This window comes from Anopheles coluzzii, chromosome 3 (genome assembly GCF_943734685.1).
Source record: "Anopheles coluzzii chromosome 3, AcolN3, whole genome shotgun sequence".
Taxonomy (NCBI): domain Eukaryota; kingdom Metazoa; phylum Arthropoda; class Insecta; order Diptera; family Culicidae; genus Anopheles; species Anopheles coluzzii.
In genome coordinates, this window is record NC_064671.1 from 43564456 (window position 1) to 43587365 (window position 22910).

General features: G+C 45.2%; 2 protein-coding genes across 4 annotated transcripts; both read right to left on the bottom strand.

Annotated features, from left to right (window-relative positions):
* Positions 1-460: 460 nt before the first annotated feature.
* On the bottom strand, positions 461-19263 carry LOC120954870 (ATP-binding cassette sub-family G member 4). Of its 2 annotated transcripts, XM_040375161.2 has the most exons (8): positions 18610-19263; positions 9444-9574; positions 3504-3621; positions 3239-3428; positions 2343-3167; positions 2096-2264; positions 1933-2033; positions 461-1861 (listed from the first exon to the last, which is right to left on the bottom strand). In XM_040375161.2, exons 1-8 carry the CDS (start codon positions 18639-18641, stop codon positions 1361-1363), a joined length of 2067 nt encoding a protein of 688 aa, XP_040231095.1. In that variant the 5' UTR covers positions 18642-19263; the 3' UTR covers positions 461-1360. The 2 variants fall into 2 exon arrangements, with proteins under 2 accessions (XP_040231095.1, XP_040231094.1); XM_040375160.2 differs by lacking the exon at positions 18610-19263 and having other exon boundaries at positions 9444-10654.
* A 2278-nt stretch (positions 19264-21541) lies between these two features.
* LOC120957670 (uncharacterized) lies at positions 21542-22899 on the bottom strand. Of its 2 annotated transcripts, XM_040379988.2 has the most exons (4): positions 22594-22899; positions 22268-22498; positions 22034-22187; positions 21542-21964 (listed from the first exon to the last, which is right to left on the bottom strand). In XM_040379988.2, exons 1-4 carry the CDS (start codon positions 22897-22899, stop codon positions 21633-21635), a joined length of 1023 nt encoding a protein of 340 aa, XP_040235922.2. In that variant the 3' UTR covers positions 21542-21632. The 2 variants fall into 2 exon arrangements, with proteins under 2 accessions (XP_040235922.2, XP_049465512.1); XM_049609555.1 differs by having other exon boundaries at positions 21545-21964; positions 22268-22823.
* Positions 22900-22910: the final 11 nt, after the last annotated feature.

The window sequence follows — 22910 nt, forward strand, 5'->3', positions numbered from 1 at the left end:
TTCTAATCTGTTGACTCCACAAATAAATGAAAATAATCTACAGATAGCGTTTTGTAACGATTTCCAGACCAGTCAAAACATTAAAATACAAGACTCTGTAAAGGCTTGAAAATGAGTGTAGAGGTTCAAATCCATAAATAATTGCAGAAAAATCGAAAGATTCAATTCCTAAAAAAATTGAGTGCGAGTAGAATTAATACAAAACCGAATCGATTTCACACCAACTTATAATTGTATGCGCCTTTCTTTTAAAAATAATGATCACAATATGGAAAAAACGATACGAAAAACGAATTAGATTGTAGATTTTAATTTGTATGAATTGTAGTTTATTTTCAATTCTTTATAAAGTAACCCTCCGAGTTAAAAACAACGTCCAAACTGTCATCATCAAACTGCTATGAATAAGATTCCTACAAATTATTTCTTTCGCGTCGAAAATAATTCTAAATGTTCAAAGTTATTTTCAAAAAACCATTTGTATCCTTTTTATTCCATTTATAATTCGCTTTCTGCACTTATTTATGTTACTCCTCGTTAACTAATTGCACTTGGTCAAACATGCTTGTTGATCATGTAATTGCTTTTTCGTTAAAATGTTATCACATTTAGACTGTTTTTTTTGTTTTACAACCTCTTCCAACTGCACGATGCACTCAGCTTATGTATACTTTTTACTCTTGTCACAATATCGTTTATAGAAAGAAATCCCATTCCTCTATCAGCTAATGCAATGCTTCCCTCGCACGGTACGGTGCGGCTTAGCCTAATCAGTAAAAGTCTGTATGCAAAAAAGATAAACCTTGTAAAAAACTTGATCGATAAAAACGCTCCAAAAGTTTCCCATTTTTTTCTTGGTGACAGGACTGGGACCATATTGGTGTAGAACGCCACACAACCTAGCGAGAAATGCACCCAATAAGGTGATCTTGTGGCAATTTGTGTGGCTATAGTTTTCCTCGATACGAGCGTTCCTCGTAGTAGTTGATATTAAGAGTTCTGATATGTTTCGATTTGTGTTTGAAAGATATCTGAGCTAAATTCCGTCTTTAGATTTGCTATTCTTACGTTCTTTAAACCATTGACAAACTGGGTTAAATTCCCATTAGTCCACGGTGTTTTGCTCCTTTCTATTTTGCTTGTCTGTTTGGATTATTTTGTTTTTGTTTTTTGGTACAGTAAAAGAAGAACTTGAAAAAACATTAAACGCTACTTTGGCTTACGCTACGACGATGGTATCGGGTGGATCTGGAAGAGAACGGTAAAACAATTGCACCGAAGCTCTCTTCATAAAATGTTAACGTTACACAAAAACAAAACATCACGGCCTATGACGGCCGATCGTTCTGGTCCATCCGATTTATCTGGTGGTCTTCAACTTCCAGCGCAGGAACAGGAAGGCAGCAACTCGCAGCACCACAAAAATGACGATCAGCGCCACAATGTCGAGCGTGAAGTTAGCGTCCAGCATGTCGAGCTCCTCGAGCGTGGTCGTGGGCGACTTGAAATGACAGTACACCTGGTGACACTTGAGCTTTTCGCGACCGTACGAGTAGGTGGCCAGAGCAGTTCCCTCAAAACCGTAACGAATGTAGGACAGATAGGTGATCCACCGTAGGTAGATAGGAATGGCATCGAAGGACACGAAGAAGCCGGAGAAGAGCAGGAATGGTACGGACATGACCGGGGCCAGGAAGACACCGTTCTGCACGTTCATTGCAGCACCGACGACGAGACCGACACTTTGCGCCACGAACGAGATGAGCAAACACGAGCCCAGGAACATGGCGAACCGGAACCACTCGAGCGGTTGGGACGTGAAGTAGTAGACGATCGAAACGTAGAACACGCAGAAGATGGTCTAGAATTGTATAAATAAGTTTTGTTAGATACCGTGTGCATTGCGGTGTGGGAACAGATGCTCTAGCTTACCTGGAATGGTATGTCCGATACGGTGATGGCGAGATAGTACGATCGTAGTGAATACCATCGATTAAAGTTCTCCTTTAACAGTACCGGCATCTCGAGAGGGACTGCAAAGAGAAGATCATTAGGGTCAATCAACGCATTTCGAACCGATGAGGATACAACTTACATGAAAGAATCGTGATTGTCATGGACGTGTACATCAGGAACAGCATGTTGAAGAACAGGAAACCAAGATTACTGAGCACCTTAGCGCCGTCGTTGCCGATGTCGTAGTACAGTGTGCCGATCAGGAAACCCACCAGGATGTGTGCAAACAAACGCAAGTACATAAGAGTCTGTAAAAGATGACATCAACGACATTATAAGATTATTAGATTATGATAAATTTGCACAAATAAAGAGATCCAACTAACCCAGTCACGTCTGCTGAAAAGCAGCGTTCGCTTAAGCACCACCCAAAACTGATGGAATTCCGACGTCGGATATCGCTCCGGAGAGTGGTCAATGTCAGTCGCACCCTCCACCGGCAGCAGCGCACTGTTCACCTCCGGCTCCCGGTCCGGCTCGACGGCAATCTTGATCGTTTCCGTCTCCTTCGCAATATCGTTCACCATCGACGGTGGCAGCAGCCCATTGCCGCCCAGATTCAGATTGTCCGCGTACTTGTTCGCGCCACCATTCATGCGCTCATAGTTCACCTTCAGGTTAGCATTTCCGTTGGCCGCATTTTCGTTCTTCTTGTTCTTCTGGGCCGGGAAATCGAGCTCGCTGCGAATATCCTTCTTGCCGTTCTCGATCGCGTTCACCAGCTTGCGCGTATGATCGCCGTGCTCACCGCACGACACCTCGATAACGTAACTGGCCGGATTGTGGTACGACGGACACTCGAGATCGAGCGTGCCCAGGAACGGGACCAGCTGTCGCGTGCTGCCCTGGTACACGCACTGCCCGTCCGATAGCGTGTACAGCTGGTCGAACATCTCGAACAGACGGGCCGACGGTTGATGGATCGTGCAGATGATGGTGCGGCCACCGCGGGCCAAAAACTTGAGCAAACTCACGCACTGGAAGCAGGTCGAGCTGTCCAGGCCGGACGTGGGTTCGTCGAAGAACATGATCGGCGGATTGTTGACGAGCTCCAGCGCAATCGAGAGACGCTTCTGCTGCCCACCGGACAGGTTGCGGGTCAACGTTGGGCGATGCTCCTCGAGACCGAGTGTTTCCAGAATCTCCTTGATCTGCAAACCAAAAATGGTAATCAATGATACGTTCACCACTGGGTCGCGCAGAGATACGATGCTCCACTTACCACATGCTGCTTCTCGCTCTTCTCCACCTTCTGGCTGAGTTTCAAGCTGGCGGCCACGTTCATTGCTTCCTCCACGGTCAAGTTAGCGTGCAGCTGATTGTCCTGCATGATGTAGGCGGAAAGCTTGCGGAACTGGCTCAAGTTGCGCTCCTTGCCATTCATCGTAATCGATCCATCGATGTTCGTTGTCCTTGGGTTGGAAGGGAGAGCGTAATTGTTGTTGAAACATGTTGCAGAAAAGGAAAGTATGTTTCACGGTACTTACTTGTAGCCTGAAAGGATGTTCAGGAGCGTACTCTTGCCAGCACCGGACGGTCCCATGATGGCGGTCAGCTCGCCGGAGCGAAGCTTGCCACTCACCTCCTTCAGGATGGTTTTCACATCTATAGATAAAAAGAACAAGATATGCGTGAATTAAACAATACAAATACAATCTTAAGAGCATTCAATAAGGAAGTTTATCCATGCTAATTTTATTACGCTAATCTGAGGAACAGGTAAACGTACGATTCGAAACGGGTTTCTACGTTAACCTGACCTCATGTGACACCTGACGCAATTGTAACGTCTGCAATATAAACAAAGAAGCGTTCACATTTCTTCAAGGTGTAGAACAGTTTTCGCAACATTTCTGATATTTTCATTGACATAAGTTGGATGCGCGTTAGTGTCACTGCTCAATATCCCAAGCACAAGTCATCGTCATCAATAAATACCCTTACACTTCGCAACAGCCACGCGCGAAACCCAATGGCGGATATATCTCCGCACAGGAAATTCTCAGAATCAGCGTGATTAAATAGTGATTGGATTGCTGCCATCTTTCCTCCCTTCTGCTAGTAGACAGGTCCAGCAAAAGCACACTAATTACTACCCCTCGTTCGATAGCGTGGTGAACCCAAGCTAAAGGATCGCGAGAATGTGCACGGTACAGCACTGGCGTCGATCTGGTTTGCGCTGGAGGCCGCACTTAATTGACGCCCCTTGGAAGGTCTCAGCGAACGGGGCAAGGTTTTTCCATCTGTTGGTGAAAATCAAACGTCACATGCTAGAACGAATGATTTCAATAACAACTACGTAAAGCCGTTAGCCACATCAACCTCCGCGAAGTGTTGCATATTTTACGTGCGTAGCTTCGCGTATCAATTTCACCAGCACAAACATCAGCAGCGGTGTGCAAAAAGCTATTTCAAACAATCCCAGCAATCAGCATGCAGTTAGTGAGGGCAAATTATGCACCGAGTTGTAAATGTTGGAGGTAAAACGAAGGCAAAATTCCCAACACACACGATTGGGAATCACGCTCAAACGCTTCGGTCAGGTTCAGAAAAATTTCCCACATTAATAATTGAGCTAGTATTGATCTGCATGCCTCCTGCCAGTGTGCATCGCTACACGAACATCGCCTGCTCGCTATGCAAACAACTAACCTGCGATCGTTTGTCTGGAACCCAAGAAATAAAAAAGACTTAAAAGTAACTTTGTTTTATCAACTGATTTTGTTGCCGCCAACAAGGCAAGTCCATTTTGATGACATTCTGGTGATATTGAGGTACTAATTGGCACAACAATATAGGCACGCATGGGGCGAAAATTAAAAACGATGATATTCGCATCATCCTATAGAAGGCATATATCCCCGAACCTTCCAGGTGTTATCAACCATGGCCTCAACGCCATCAGCACACGTCTCTCAACCATCATCAAGCAAGATGACGAGCACGACCGAGATGGATGGTTGGTGTTCGTAAACAATTTGCATATACCGTCTCACTGGACGGAGAAGGCAGAGGAGTAGAGGTTAAATTGGAATTCAACATTCTTTACCGCAGCACGAACAACAGAAGAAAGAGAAAAAAGCTACACACATTCGGTCCATCTTCCCTTGCCCGTTTGATCGAATTCAAAACTCAGGCGTCTGATTCGAGCAGCATGTTCTACCGCCACCGTACCGGCTTGTATGTTTGTGGAATGGCAAGGTCAATTTCGGTGACCGCTGTTGGTACGTTGGAATCTAAAAAAAAAGGTATACATACAGATTCCAACATCTTCAAGCCGTACTCCGTCCGAAAGGGAAATAAACCTAGCCGCAATATAAATATGAGCGACGTTGGAGATGTTGAGTTTTTGGCAACCGGACAACTACAACCCGAAAAACCGGTTAAATGCCCAACTGAGTAGGAGCTCAGGCAGCAAACTTCGCTGTTGACAATGACACACACGCACCTGAACCTGCAAGCCGGTTTATTTAAAATGCAGGAGCTGTTTGTTTGTCGTGGAGATAATCTCGCGGAAAAAAGGGAATTTCCGCGAAATAGTACCCCGCGCGTCAAGGTTAGGTGGATATGGTTTATTCCGTTCACTGGACAACGTATTTCTTGTTACATTGACATTAAAAACTGGATACGGGAGTCACCGTTCATGTTTTAGTTGAAAGTAGTTTGCAGAAAAGAAGCAGAAAAGAATCAGAAGTACGGCTGAAGTTATAAACAACACACTGGAAACATCGAACCTAGAACCGGTTCTTAATAGACTCGTAACAGGACAGGCCAAGTGTATCTTTCATTTTAGAACGTAGTCTGGAAAATTCATATGAACGATTTTTACGTCTCACTGTATATAATACAGGTCTATACCTGTTGTACATCACATACATTGTACACGGTTGTTTTCGTTCCCAACCGCCTATCAAAATCATACAGTGAGTAATTAAAAAAGCTTCAGCAACAACGCATGATCATCTCCATCAGTGATGCAGCTAATTAATGATATCTACACAACAGATCGTTCTAAAAAAGAAATACAACGATACAGCAACAATCGACACATCGATCGAGACGATCGGTCATTTAGAGCCAGCCGATTAGTTGGATAAACAAGCCGGAATTGATGCACCGCAGGAGATGCGTGGTTTTATGTTTTAATTATATTCCAAAACGCAGTTCATCCTAGTTTTTGAGTAGCCGTGTAGTTTGCGCCACACTCTATCAACAATCAGGCATCCGGATGCTATTAAATAACTATTAACCTCGCGTGAACTTTGCTTCGATTGCTTGGTGATCTCATCGTGGGGCTATCATTAGTATTGATTTTTGTATGCCCTCATTTTCCTCTAACAAGCGTTCCCATAATTTTGCTCCAAGCGTAACTAGCTCTGCTATCGTTGTTTTAAAATCCATTGCAAACGTGTTTGCTTACATAAATTGAAATCGTCACACACCGTTTCGAAACGATTGGCTGTGGCCGTGGAAGCTAAGCTTCTGGGTCACAAAACATCAGGCCACCGTCCGCCCTTATCGTTGCATTCATTCCATCCCCGGTCGATAAGATGCCGAACGAAACAAAGCCACGGTGCTCCCCAAAAAGCAATCGATCTCACGCCGATTGGGCGCCAATCGATCTCACGCCGATTGGGCGCCCATGATAAGTGTATGCCCAGTGGGGCTTATCATCTTACTCCCTTTTGAGGGTTGATCGCAGTCGTGCGTAATGTCCAAGTGCAAATTTGAAAGCTTCATACAGTTTTACAAAGAAGATAGTTGCTTTTTACTGCACAGCACTGCAACGAAGTTCCAAAGTACGCTAGATTGCTTTCATTTACATTTGCAAAACATCCACAACCCGGACAAGACAGGATTACTCATCATACGCAACGGTATCAGTTTAATGGTACAGTACGATCACACCCGCTCACAAAGAAAAACTTTGACCGATTGTTGCCTTGAGCTCAAACAGTGACTCAATGTAGCCGGATCGATGCGTACCGTGTTTGTAGGGGACAAGGGGCAAAAATGCATCGGTTTCTTGTTGTGTTGTTCTTTTTGAGTGAAATCGGCACAAGCTACTAGAGGAAGGTTAAAGTCCCACTTCCAAACGGCGCTACGATTGCAATTTACTAAAAAATTTGGAGAAGTCTATCGTCAAAATTAACAATGACTGAAGGTGTTCATTACTAATTCCATTCTAACATTCCACTTTAACATTTAACATGTCTATTAGCGTTAGTATTTGAAAATTCCAATTCGAGGAAAAATGATATGACGCAAAAGGTGCGATTGTTTCGAGCAGGAACAGGTATAACGCTAAAAGAGTGAAATATTCTCACCATTTAGAATGCGTGATCATTTGGGAGGAGTCATGTTGAGTTAGCTAGTTAATTGTTTGTAATTGAGAAGAGCTCTCACATGAGTCACTACTACAAACAGTGATCGGTCAATGTTTTAGAAAAGTGTTCTCTTTTTCTTATCATTTAAGATATTTTCATTCATATAATCGAAGCAACTCTATTTTAAGTTAAATTACTAATGAAATCACTATTAGAGTTAAGTTGTTATGAAAAGTACTGCGATGTATGTCCTACGTTAGTTTTGCAACAACTTAGTCATCGCACGAAAAGTAATTTGATCTCAAGAGCCAAGCAGAGACATTATCATGTTTTATCCTCCTTTGAAATGTATAAACACTCTTCATCAACCGTTCCCATAAAAGCTCCTATCTTTGCTGACACGTCTCTTTTCGCATGATCACCCAACGCACCTTACCCAATGCCCAAGGCTGAAGGTTGTGGTATGTAGATTTGCCAACACAGCAGCCCATCAAAACTGCTCCACCAAGAGCATCCACCTGCACGGCCATTAGCCAGATCTCAAAGGTCGTTTGCACATTAAAACTGGTCCCCACGCGAGCCACAACCTCCGCGTTAAGGGATCAGCCGAGGAACGCAAGCCACGGGTCTAATTAGACGCCACCAACCGGTTGACAAGTATGTGGCTGGTATAAAAACAATCACTCATGCACTCTTGCGTTGCGAAAATGGAAGGTGTGCCTCTGTCTTGACCCCACCGGCACACGTGACTGCTGTTGGACGGTTGACTGTTCGGGCTGATCGATCTTCCACTTCCGGATTGAGTCCGGGTGACTGCGTCTGTCCGTATCACGTGGCGCGTGCACAAAAGGAGCTAAAATGATAGGGATAAGGTCAGCTAATAGCCACGCGTGTGCGATCATGATAGCATACACAGCCTGCTGCTGCAAGATCGAGCATTAATTGTTTGTTTTTCTGCGACTGGCAGGGTAAGCTTTCGCTTAATGGCCCTACAGCACCGAGCGGACGCTCTTAAATGTAAAGCACGAGGTTAACGAGGTAAAGTAACGTAACATGATTTTTCTTTTTTCGGTGAAGGTACATTGCTGTAATTCATGTGTAAAATGTATGGTGTAGCTATACGCTTAGTGCCTTTTATTTTCCATTCACTTCTTTGAAATGTCATCTTGCTATTTTTTTCTTTTAAGGTGGTAAAACTGCGAAGGAAAAGCGATAATATCAAGGTTGCTCCCCGAACGAAAGGGTGGATTTTCGTCACCAACATTAAGCTGATAATGCTTTATCGTTAAACGTCATGCTTAATCAGTTTGTTAAAATAGCGATAACAATCCAGCAAAAAAAGAGCCAAAACAATATCTAACATGATTACTTCATTGTATAACCTTCACCACCCTTCCGTAAGTGGCAAACCGGTGCCAAATCGTCAAAAGCCGGATATTTTATTTTCTGCTGGCTGGTTGTTAGCTCTCTCACACACTCTCTCCTTCCAGTTTTACTTGAATCGTTTGCAAATAAGTTGCTAGCGAGCAAACACACACACAGTTACTTCTTCTAACCGGTGTGTCAGAAAAATCCCCACACAACATCGTACGATCGTAATGTGATCGACTTTATAATCGATGCGCATGCAAATTGCGTGAGATGTTTGAATCCACAAACAAATGTGGGGTTCCTGGGAATATTATGTTGTTTTTGATCATTAAAATGCAAGCAGCAATGTGTTTGATTTTGTAAAGGCTTGATGTTTTCATTTAACATTGCAAATATGATCGAAAATGATGGAATTAACAAAGATCAGATACGATCTAAACGGCAATACGGCAATGCTATAGAGCTGATGCGTCGGTCGATTAGACCAGCTGGTCGGTGCGGATTCAACAAGCTAAAAGCTGAACATATCAATTCAACAGCTGTACTGACCACGAGAGTTGATCAGTGCTTCTTGCAGCTAACTTGTATTCACAATGTTTTCTCAAGCCACGTACCAACCAGGAAGTATGCCGCGTGTATTCTTACGAATGCGTTACACATAAAGAAGCAAGGGGGAAAAATAACAAATATAATAAAATAAAAAAAAAAACACTTCACACGTCTACTTACTGTTGCGACGTCCTTCCTTGACCCGGTACGAAAGATTGTGGAAGGCCAGATCGACGGGGGGCCGGGTCGGCAGATGGGAGAGCGTCTTCGGCTGCGACGGTACGATCTGCACCCGCACCGATCCATTTTTCCTATTGTTATCATCGAGCAGATTGTTAGTGAGACCGCTGCTACCACCGGCAAGGTCGATCGCTTCCGCCATGTTGGAAGCTTTGTTGGGTTGTGTCTGTTGGGCTGTGTTTTAACGCGCGTGTTCGTTCTCAACCGACCGTTCGTTTCGTTCGTTGTGTTGGACGTTCGTTTTCCCTCTGGTGGCGCTTTCTTTGTATATCTGCTGGCAAACGCGCCGGAGCTAGAAAAAGACGACCGCAGAAGCGGCAGCAAACGCGCAAAACTAACGATCACCGTAACGCAATCTTATTACGATGCACTGTTGCTTATCACGCAAAACGCAGGGAAGTTGATTCACTTTCCTTCGCTGTCTCCTCGCTTACCCGCACGCGCTTTACCCTAACCACTAACTGTTCTAGTGTCACTGTGACGTACGGGGTGGGTTGCGGTTTTGATAATCTGTGTGTTTTGCTATTCAATTGTGTTTGTCGGAGCCTTTTCGCCCCACACAGATCGCACTGATCGCGTCACAGATTCGCGTCGTAAGTCACCACACAAAAACAAACCCCAACCACTTTGCGGATGCAATTTCGCTTCACCTGCAGTGGAACTTTCATACGCTGCACTTTCCACACTGTGCCTATTTTTTCCTTTCTCTTTCCTGCCTTTTCCCCCTCTTTTTTTCTTCTGTGCTATCAAACCACTCTCACTCGCGCCAGCGACGGGTTTTATCTTTCGCTACTTTTCCTACCGCCTGCGGTGAGTATTGAATCGCACTTCCGGTACTGTGAGGCAAGCTTCAATTTCCTCTCACTGAAACGGTGGCGAGCACTGCACCGTGTGCACTTTCACGCCTCGTATTCGCACACAGTGATTCACGCACGCGTCGTGATCTTTCTCAATCCGTGTGAGTGGGGTTTGAGTCACTTCTTTTTCGCGATTTTCCACTCGCACTGCAAATTGCGGCTGGCTGTTTCGTGTAGTGCACGCACGCACGGCCAGACAAAGCGCAAGCTCTGTGTCTGTGTCTACGGAAGGCACGCCCGGACACGCAGGTCTCGCTGTGTGCTCTGTGTCCCGCGGGGCGCTAAAGAACGATTGACTCGAACGCACCGCTCCGGCTCATTGCGCACCGAAGTGGGAAGCAAAAATCCACGATATACGCGCACACACGACCACACGTACACGTGGCTGTGTGTCTGTGTGCCAACGGTGGATGAGCGGTGTGCGGATGGCGGTGGAAGAAGACGATGGAGACGCCAGTGAATCGCTGCGTACGTCCTCCAAAACCCTCCCCATAGACACAAATACACACAGTCACGGAGCCCCTGCCCTCGAGTGCGTCTGTATTGGTACGATCCGATGTGTACCTTCGGGTCGGGGGAAGCGCAAAAGGGAGGGTTTGCCTTACCGACCGCAACCTTCAGCGCCTAACCACCCTCCATCCACCATCCGTCATCATGCAATCGAAGCTGTTTCATTCTTTGTTTCCAGCTGCGGCTGCCCGTTTTGCTCTCACACCCTCACCCCTAGCTTGGCCACCCTTCCGTCTGCTACAGGAGAGGAGAGGTGGCGAGGCTAGGAGCAGTACAGCAGAACCAACACAGCGGCACGGCAGCACGGTAAAGGTTAGACACGCACCCTTTTGTAGGAAGTACAAGTGAGCGGAGCGTGAGCGGCAAACGCTTGCCAAGAGAGGGAGAGATTAAAAAACCTGCCCTAGTCGATCTCCATGGCGATGATGATGCATTATTGCATGCGGGTGAGGCTTGCAAACAAGTTGGCAAAGCATGCAACAAGTGCTTTTTTAATGAAGGGCTTTTGAAAGTAAAGGTTGAGCCCATCCTTTTCGTTGTAGAATAGACATCCTTTAAATAAAATATAATTTCTAAAAATGTCTAGGGAATTACATGTTTTGACTGTATGTGTCTCATTATCAAGCTCCAAGGAACGAAAGCTAAAAGATAATGCTTGTCGCAGTTTAGCGATAATGCTAACGATAAGAAATTGATTTTGAAATGTTCAGGCCCGAATTTCTGTCCGCTAAATACTCAAGAGCTCGATGTGATCAATTGATCTCAAATTTTAAATCTTATTTAAACTAGATTTTTTGAAATAGACATTATCCTCCAATATGCAAAAAAAAAAATAATGTACAAAAAAAATATGGAAATTTGTACAAGATAGGAAAATGTTTTCTGCATTTGTTGCATTTAAATGATTCTTAATTAGATATTTAAAAAATATTCCTTTCAGTGTTTTTATTATTTTTTCTTTTATAAATTTACTTTCAAATCATCTTCTTTGTGCTATCTAAAATTCAAACATCGAAACAAAATCAGGAAATAGTTATTATAGAAATTGTTTTAACGCAATCCATCAAATAATCCAAAGCCAGAAATCGACTCTACACAATGATATTAAAAATCAAATTCATTCTTTCAAACTTCACCATCGCGTGTCGATAAACCATACAGTGTCAACTAATTTAAAGCGAGAAGAAAGAAGAAAAAAAGCTCTCACGAAGATCAATTCGTCAAATGTGCCTTGTCAGCACTCGAACAGCTGTACCGCTAAGTAAATTGGACAACCTACGGTACGATTGCCGATGTATGAATCATCTACAATTATTTACATTTGGTCGGTAAATAGCGTCTAGCGAATGTCGTAGTATAAAAAAAAACATTAACAAGCAAACATGCAAATCAGGAAGCTTGAAGGTAAATCGGTAGACACCATGTGTTACAACGTTTATTTAGAAGATTTCTCATCATTTGTTTGCTATCCCCGATGGAGGTAGCATTGAGCAAACTTCGTTTTAACTGTTCAATTAAATGTCACGTACCAAAACTGCTACACGGACCAGTGGCATAACGCTTGTTAGCTCCCGCAGGAACTCATTAGCAATTTCAAAACGGTGATCCGTGATCCCCGGTCGGCGAACGCCACTTAAGATGCTGAACCCGCTCCGTTGCGTAAGAATTGACGCAATGGTTCCAAGGGAGCGACACGAGGAACAACTACCTCCACGCCCATGCCGAGTTGTAATTTTTCAAAGTCTAATGATTCTCCAACCAAGAGGTTGGTCACCTTATCAACATTCAGCTCTTCAAACGGAGACTCGATCTAATACACATTTGTCTAAGTATTGGTCGTATCATTGCGACGAGACAGGCGAGCGCTCAACAAAAGTGCAGCAAATTTGCAGTCAATTTCAACCGCTGCTCCTTATCGCTAGACCTGCATCAATCCACCCTCAGTGTGAGCTCCCTTCACCGAAATGGGAACGGGGTGTTGTTTGAAAAATGTAGCACCCTCTCTGCTGTAAAGCGTCCAGCGAGAAGCAAAAGGTCGCGTTTGGACTTTGGAGTTCGAATGGACTTTACACTGATAAGGAATCCGAGTACCAGGCGGCGGCCATCCTCAACAACTGTTCGGCGCGTTAAGCCGTGCGAGCATGTGTTTCAAGCCGATGCCCTGTTCACATTCTGTTTCTTTTTAAGTTATCTGAATCACACTCAAACACAAAAGGACAGAACTAAGCTAACGCCAAATGATTGAAACGGATGGATTGGAAAGGCAAAAACTGTTTACTTTGACAGCTTTTTAGACATCTCTTTCCTGATGCGCAACACAGCCTTGAGACGTTGTTATCGCTGATGCGGTGCGTAGTTTTTGTAAATATTTTGATTCCCTCACGGTGTACACCAATCACTGCCGAAAGGATCAACAACCTATCAAGGGTCGGGTAGGACGTGAGCTTTGAATTTTGTGATTGTAACCTCTGGTTGTGGCTAAACTGCGACGTTTTGAGTCGCTTATACCGTTAGTAGTTCAATTTCCTATATTATCTGCTGGATGGAGATATGAGCTTTATCCACTAATGCCATTGCATCCTAAGCAACCTTCTCCACGTAAGGTTACCCTTCATAGCGGATTATAGAAACCTCCCAACTATAACCTCCATTGGAATTTAATGATAAGAAAGTTCCGTCTACTTCCTGCCTCCAACGAGTACCTTGCCCAAATCACACCCCTTGTGACTGTGACGTAGATGTTACCGAAAATTGGAATTACCGACCTTTGCACAAGCCGATAAGGGCATCCTTCACATACCCTGCGTAGCTCCCTGTAATGGGGTAGATTTGATAATTTCAGGGTTTTGGAGATTATTGGTTAGGAAGTAGGTATTTCCATCACGTGTGGGTTTAGCTTCCTGCACCCTCAACCACGACAACTGGGTGGGTTGTAAATTATGAACAGTCAGTGTTTCTAACAAACCGAGAACTGAACCACCTTCTATGCAATCATTGCTCTGGTGCCAGTTAACAACCTTAGATTTCAATTCCACACAACCAGTAACAGTTTCTATGGAATTGTAAACACATTCCTTAAGGCCATCAATCAGCTGAAGTGCATCGAACTTGATTTTCAATACGTTCCAGTGGGTTTTTGCTTAATGAGATGAAAATGTAAAACTGTTTCTAATAATTTATTTACACACCACAGCTACGACGCATGCGGAATGATGAGGCTGCAGTATCTCATTAACAGCTTCAGATACCAGCCATTCTCATCTGCTCGCAAACGACATCATTCTGAAGCGTTGCACAAAGCCCCTTGCTCCTATCCCATTCGGTGTGATTGATGAGTACACACTCCAATTTCCATTCCGCAGGGCATATTGATGGCCGAGCTGTGGCCCTAGCCCAACAGCTCCACTGCGATGAGGAGGTCAATATTCAAATCAGCACTACTCGGACCAGCTTGACGTCATGCGCTACGGTGGGTTGAAGCACGAACACAAAGACCGAAAGGGCCGGCAGCTTTTATCAGCCCGACCAAGAGTGACCAACCACCCGGAGTCAAGTGTTGTTGCCCTGGCTGGGCTCGAACACTCACAGCAGCGTTTGCAGCTTATCAGTCACTTAGCTACAGGGGCGGGCAGAAGTGTTGCTGCTAAAAGGTTTTAGGCCGATCGTCTGTGAATAGGAAAGCCTCAAGCAAAAAGGTGGCTCATCACCACCGGCTTAGGTGGACTAATCATGACGGGGACGGGGGACGCATTCACACAACTTAACACGATCTCCTTCAAGTTCGCTTCCGGGTAGGACAGACACGAGAGTGATATATCCATGCGCACTAAGCATTGGCACACAACACGGCTCAACATGCTACACACGGCCTCTGCCATGCGTTGCCATTTGACCTAGATCGTGGAAGGGGCGAATGTCGAATGTTCTACGGAGCCTATTGCGCCTCGGCTTCCGGCACGGGGGCTGAGCAGTTGGCTAATTAACAGCACGCGATAGGTTAAACTGTAGCTGCTAAACTGTTGAGCATTTGATTCGATCGCGATAATAGTAAATATAGAGATTAGCAGACATAAGACATATTTACGATCATATTTCATGGATACTTTCGAATCCTTTTTTTATCCCTCAAAGACCTGATATTATGCAAATTGTGGATTCAAGAAGGGCACCTCATTGAGAAGAGGATAACTCTTTTCTGTCTGTTGTTCATTAATATTTTTGCTTATTGATATAAATAGCTATAAATGAACTCAACAAAGTGATTTGCATTATTAATATTGTTGAATTGTTTACCATAAATTAACGATGAATCATAACATGTTCTGCACCTTCAAAATGTATTCCCCCACCAACATAATCACAAAAATCGCAGCTTTTGTTCTGCTTTTATTGCTGCCGCTAAAAAAATCATCAATTCCACCAAATCAAACGGTCCCACGAAACCCGGATCGGCATCGATTAGCGGAACACCGCGGATTACGAAACGACCAGGCAGGCAGGTGAAGAGGCAAAATAAAATGCAACCAAGCAGCAGCAGCAGCAGCAAGAGACAAAAACACACACACACAGGCGATCACACTCCAAGGGTAACGATCGCTCGTAGAACCCGTTCCCCTGCGACACAACTGGCGGTGGAGCGAGGAATGGGGTTTGGGGGGACATTTTTTCGCAAGCCCCAGGCAGCCAAGAGTGCAAGAGTGCACATGCAAAAAACAGGGTACACCGAACCGGTACCGTAAACCCTGCGCATGCCCCCAAACTCCACCGAATCGTCGCCCCTCGAGGGTTAAGAGCGTTCGCGAAAAAAGATTCGCCAACAGGAGGGATACCAAGTTTAAGTTTACACCGGTTTGTTTCGGAGTAGAGTGGAGGATTCTGCAGCACACCTCCAGCAGTCACGGTGTGACACGCGCGCGCGTGTGTGTGTGTGAAGGATGCCTTACCGCACCGCTTTCGTAATGCGTTCGATTCATTCAACTATGCGCCCAGCTTCCATCACCAACTGCACCAAACTGTGCCGGGGTGCAGTCGTGAAATGTGCGCACTTGACTGGCGCTGGAGGGTTGGGCAAACGGTTGTGCCGAGAACCGCTCGACCGCGCGATCGCGAAAGTGTTCAGGCTGATGGTGGTGGTGACGGCAAAGGGGTTTTATAGTTTTCTAACTCGTTTTCCACACTGCACACGGTCAAATTTGCGCTCGAATGTTTAGTTTCATAAGCGCATCATAGGCGCGTGGTGGTGGAAGCTGTCTCCGGAACGGAGAGGAGCTGTGCTGCCGGAGAAGGTGGTAGTTTTGAAGGCCGCCCAGTGTCGGTGGCAGTGGCGGATTTAAGGTGTTGGGGGCCCTAAGCGTTAAAAGCAGTGGAGGCCCCACGGTTGGTGTCGAGCGGGGGGGGGGGGGGGGGGGGTGCATATTGCTGCATTAAGTTTTGAATCAAACACACTTTAATGGTTTGCTGGCGGGGGGGGGGGGGGGGGGGTCCTCAGAATCCCTGTACTGGGTCCCTATAGTTTATGAGTCCTTTCATCCATGGGGCCCCTATCTAGCACAGAAGATCTCGCTGAGACTACTGTACACACTCTTCTATATGCTGGAATTACCATACACGGGGCCCCTACATTGACGGGGCCCCCCGCGGCCGCTCAGTCCGCGCACCGTTAAATCCGCCACTGGTCGGTGGCAACATCATGGACGAGCGTCGGTAGCCACACGGATGGGTGGACGGGTGTGGGGTTTTTTTTTTTTGTTAGAAACACTCAGCGCGCTCCGTACACGGATAGGCGGCTCAACGAACCGAACCAAAGTTCGACGACGCGCAGAGAGCCCGGTGGCAGCAGCAGTAGAACGTAGCTAACCTAGTTTCGAGCCCGGGCCTACCCGGGAGGGGTGTTTTGCACCGCGCATATTTGTACTGATATGACCTCGAAGGATTTCTGTGCCATCGGGTACAGGCATTAAACGATTGGAAGATTTATTTAGAAGCGTTTTTAAGCAACACCTAATCTGAGCGTTTAATGGAAATTAGAAATTCAAAATGTGACATTCCATGAAGCCATGAAAATGTCACCGACAAAACGTAAACACGTTTTGACAGCTAGTAGTACCGCTTCCGACAGGTTTTACTACGCTGTCAGCCGGGTGACAGACGCTCAAATCACAGCGATCTGTCAAAAGGCGGGGCGATTACGTGACGCATACGCCCCGATGGCCCCGCTTACTACACGCAGGCAATTTCCTAGAACCCGCAGGCAACCAACCATACCGACAACGCCCCTCCCCCACCCTCTATACTAATTCTAACGCACTGTAACGCATCAAGGATTACGCGGCACACATGAGCGAACCGCGGGTTGACCAAATAGTGCCGATAGCGTTTGCCAATCAGTACGTAGCGCCAAACCACCCCTCCCCTCCTTCCTGCCCGATGCTTAGGTTATGCTACACTAATTAATGTTTGTTTCCTTCAAATGCACTCACGTACATACACACACACACGCACGCACGGTGCACAGTGAGCTGCGTACGAAAAGATTCGCGCAATTCGATTTGGCAGTGTGGCTATTGAGTATCCAATTCTAGAAGGTTCTGCTGGAGTGCTATTTAGTTGCATCTTTCGATTGGTGTGTTCGATGGGCGTTTTGTGTTGCGTTGTATCAGATGTGAAATGTAGCCAGCTTTAAAAGGGTGAAGTAAGCCGTGTACAATTATGGTGTCGAATTCTATCTAGACGATTCTCACATTACCAGCCGTTTGATTTAAAAGTCTCTTCGGCAATCTTGCGTGTGGCAAGTGAAACATGATTCAACAGCTTTTTTTAGTTGGGAATTGCAGAAGGTCTACATTAATGGATTATGGTTGTCTAACATAAAAGACATTTTTTTAGCTTTTCTTACTATCAATAATTTATAAAATTAATTCCATCTTCTCGGACCGTTTTGAAAATTTTCCCATTCCCAACGATCGCAATCAGCACCACCATCAGCAACCACCATGCTCGATCGATAACTTTGTTTTGCGTCTAAGGTCACCACCGGTCACAGTCAGCATAAGCATGGCTTAGATTAGAAAACCGAACACACGCGAATGCGCCCCAAACCCACGGGAAGCCAAACGCCAAAGGAAGGCTAGGTTCAATGTCTGCTGCTGTCGCAGAAAAAGCCTATAAATCCGAATCCGAATAACAGCGGCGACTGCAACAGCTGAACCAGCTTCTCGACGCGAAACCGGTTGCGGACGGTCACACTCAAAATCTACCGCTGCCTAAAGACGCGCAGTAAGCACACCGCCGGAAAGTAGGTCAAGTTGATTGTCTGTCAAGAAGGAGGGGGGAGAGCCGAAAACAACCAAAACAAAATAGCCCCTTAAAAAATAATACTCGCCAGGTAGCTCGCCGTGTCCACGTGCACTTTTAGGGGTTTTCTTGTATGCGTCACGTGGATGCTTCTTTTGGGGAAGAGGGAATGTGTTGCGGCATTGTTCTGGAAATGTATATGGCAATTCTATGACAGTAGGAATAAGCGCACACTAGGATTTATGATAAATTTTGTTTAGAACACGATTATGACAGTCCGTTGTGTGTTTCTTGGCAAGCACGGTATTCGCAAACAAGCGGGGAAAAGTGCGCTGCCGGGAAAACGAAAGGGGGAAAAACGAACGAAACGGTACCAGTGTTGTAAAGAGAACGAAACGCGAACAACCCCCCAAAAAAACACTTCCAAAAGCGTTACGGGCACTTACATGTTGTTCTTTAGCACGTACTGCTTATCCATCGTTGGGCGGTCTGTTGTTTATTTCTTTATTTATACAAAAAACTTCACACTAGTTCGTTGCACTCACTGTTTATGCGACAAACGGTCACACACTCACTCACAGACACACACGCTCAACCAACACCAAGCGTTAGATTTTCCCCCGGTTCTCGGTTTACGGGTGCACAATAATCATGCGGCAGATTTGCACGACAACCACCGGCAGCCGGCAGGGAGAGGATGTTCTACGAGTGGCGACCTAATTTTAGCTCCATCGAATACAGACACGGAAACGGTATCCCTCTCCTCGGCACTGCAGACAGTTCTGGACGCAAAAGCAAGCCAACGTTTTTGTTCTCTAATAAATCGACGCACTTTTCTTAGCAGTTTACACTTTCACACACGCGCGCGCAAAAAGATGCTGCCCGCACACACTGCTTTTCTGCGACGACCGACGATCCTCGCGGATGGGACAAACGTGGACGAATGAATGGAAAGCACTTGGGTTGTGTCGAGTCGAACGGACAGGCAGCTGCAAAACAACCGACGAAAAAAAGAAACACACCACCACTCTCGAGCACACACTACACTCACACGCAAACTCTTCTAGTGGAGAAGGCGAGCCGTGACCGGACACGCGGCTGCTGCTCTGCGCTGATCGTGTGCTGGCCTGTGTGTTGGCTATCGGGCAAGGCGACGAGGCAACCAAAGCAACCGCGATGCGATGCGATGCGGCTGACATGGTCAGTGCGGCCGATAGAAAACAGCCGAGTGCGAGCGAAAGGGAAACAGATTGCGCAGTGTTGGGTGGGTAGGGAAGGAGGCAAAACGACAAATGGCAAGCGGCCAAACCCGAAGCCCCGTGCACGATCACGAGTGGGGGCACTGTTTTCACCGAAGGAAGGAAGGAACTATGCGGAACGCTGGGTGGTAATGCAGGGAAGGGATGTTCTTTTTCCGATTCGACAGATACAGTGCCCTACCATTTTTGTGCCCATCTATCCACATCGAGGCCGGTGTTTTGAAGGGGAAGGGGGGGACGCCGCCTACTATGTTGCACCATTTGGTGCATTAAGTTGTACGTTACATCGTGTAATTTGTAGTGTTGAGTTTCATGAATCTTTAGTTGAATATCATTCATATGAATCTTCAGAGATGAGTGATTCGAATCTCGAATCGACTCTTCAAAGATTCATGAATCGCGAAAGATAAAAAACCCTCAATGATTCATGAATGTAAAAGATACAAAAAATCAATAAAATTCATATATCTTCAGCATGGACCGTCTCCGCGTAGCAAAACAAACAAGCCGGCTGCGTGTTACTTGCCAAGAAGTCCCGAAAGTCTGTATAGGCTGACATGACCACGTAGGTTGCTACGCCAAGAAGAATAATGAACAGCTTAAGCTCTATGAATCTTTGGAGATGTATGAACCCCTTGAGATTCAAGAACTCCTAGAGATTCGCGATTTTTTCGAGATATATTAATCTTTTGAAATTCAAGAATCTTTGGAAATTAATAAGTCTTTTGAAATTCATGAATCTTTGAAGATGCAAGAATCATTGCAATCTAGATTCAGATTGATTGAATCATTTCAATGTTTCATTCAGATTCATGAATCTGAATCAGATTTACCCAACACTAGTCTTCTGCTTCTATTTGGCGTAACGTCCTACGTGGACATGCCGGCCTATACAGGCTTTCGAGACTTAATTCATTACCACGTAACCGGATAGTCAATCCTTGCTATGGGGGGACGATTCATTCTGGGCTTGAATTCATTACGGGCACTTTATTGACTCCTTCGAGTTGACGACTGTACCACGAGACCGCCGACCGGGACCCAACACTAGTAATTTCTTCATCAAAGTTTTAATAATTTTACAATAATCACCAAATTTATTATATTGTGATTTTTACAAAAAAATAAAAACTAGTAACTTTTAAGCAGTATTTATTGTTTTAACTAGAGTCTCTCTATCTCTCTTTTATACGTTCATACTTTTCCGGCTGCAAAACCATGGGAAAAAATACTACCCCTAATTATCGACACGTCTTTTTTACGGAGAATTTGTCCCAAATAGGAATAGAACCATAACATGCATGGCATTTATCATAAGACTAGCAATAAATAACTTGCAGATGTATGTAATAAGATGTATTTCTTAAAATCATTCTTAAAAATGGAATAATTTATCTTTATTAATGCATGTTTACTGTAAATTTTATAATTAAAATCATATACGTTGAGATTTTTTTTAATTTAAAGTATTTTAAATATTAAAATAAAAAGCTTCGATCCTACCTGATCCATCAGTGATCACTCACTGTACCAAACCCCCTCACAGTATGGGTGAGTTTGCTTCCACCCTCTAGACCACGGGGTTCAAAATGCATTTAAAAACCCCCCTTCTTCGTAGTGTATGTGAGCAGTACTGGCGAGAATGATCGCGGTCGACTGCACTAAACCGTTCAGCTGCAGGTCAGCAACAGTAAAAAGAAATAAAGCTAGAAAAAATAAAATATTCAACCCTTCAATAATCGGAATTACGGACCCGATGATTGCATTCGATCGCGGAATCGTCAACCGATTGGGGGCTAAACACACTAAAGCCATCACGAGTACTTTGTTTACTTTGGAGAGAATAAGGGGTGAAGTGTTTGTGTGTGTTCCCGCTTTATAAAGCGGGCTTTGTCGTTCCTATCAATATTGTCGTTCCTCTTCACAGCACAGTCCCCATTATCACACCCGGTTTTGAGCCGTACCCTGACCCCTGAGAGCAGGACGATCGTCACCCATCACCATCGCCGCTTTGCATATGCGCAAAAAGTATTCAAATGGGAACAGGCGAGCGGTTCTTCCATAAGGAAAAAGTTGTGAAACTTATTTTATTAATTTTATTAAGGCTATTTCAAAGAGAAGCTGCCAAAAATTGCACATTTGGAAATATTAACAGGCAGTTTTTTCTATTTTATATAATTTTATTTTAGTAAATTTTCCATTCTTCCACTCTAAATAGCCCAACTGCGCGTGTAGCGACTGTGCAGGGGGCGAAAGTCATCGATCAGCATGTTGTGCCCATTAAACTGACCCACCGTAAGTGCCGTCGGGGGCAACCGCTCGAGGTTCTTGCTGATAGTGTTCCGCTGCAGCGGCTTAAATCCACTTCCGTTCCACTCGACCGTCGTCGGATCGGTCGGAAATGCACCGGCCGGGGTCGTCTCGCCGGGATCGATCGGGGCTAACGGATTGTCCCCGAACACGGCAATGTACTCGGGCGAGCGGACTATTTTCAGTATCTGCATCAACGCCACCACACAGGCCCATAGGTAGAACAGCAGTACTGTGGCAACAAGTCAAACTGGATAAGACGGATTGCTCCATTTCAACTTCCCATTATTACACTACTTACACAAAGCAAATCCACCGGCAATGGTGAGAGCTATAAGGTAGCCCACGTTAATGGATTTTTTAATCACCATCATTCCGATCACGTGGGTCAGTGTGATGCAGGACAGTCTCGCCAGCTCCACCACTATGAACGGCACTAGAAGGTAGCGTTTCATCTGCAACGACACAAGCATAGGGAAAATCACTTAAATTACTTTTTCGTTCAAAACCTTCCCCTTTCAAAACCTAAACTCACATAATATGCACCCACCATCATTGTACCGCAGCAGGGCAGGTACAGCGCCATGCCGATCATAATCAGTGTGTAGAACATTGCGGCCTCCGTTTTGCACACCCCAATCAACCAGACGAACACATCGTCCGGGTTGTACAGGTGCATGTTTTCCTCATAGTACAATGCTTCTTGCTCTAAAAATTGACCACCACCCAATGCTGCCAGCGCTATCATCGTTACGATTGTTTCTAGCTGCATCGAGGCACAAGATAAGCAAAGAAAATGGACAATTTTGCGTTTTATAAATAGGCTTTCAGGCACAACGGATGTGTCTCAGTGATGCTTACTATACAGAATCCTCCAACAATGATTGAACCGAGGCGTACGGACAGTCGAAAACAGAACAGCCTCATCAGAACCATACTGCTGCGGACAGGGAGCGTACGTTTGTACTGCGTTCGCTTTCTGCCACCGGGGCAAAGGATCGGGTTGCGTGCGGCTGGGCAATTAGGGGTGGATCGTTGGGTGTTTGGGCTCATTAAAACCGTAAGTGTCCTTTTGTGTCCCGTGATTGGGCGTGTAATTAGCGACGGAAAACTGATATGATGTCTATCAGCTTTTCTTTTGCAATATAATTGTTTTTGGATGCACATTAACTTCTATC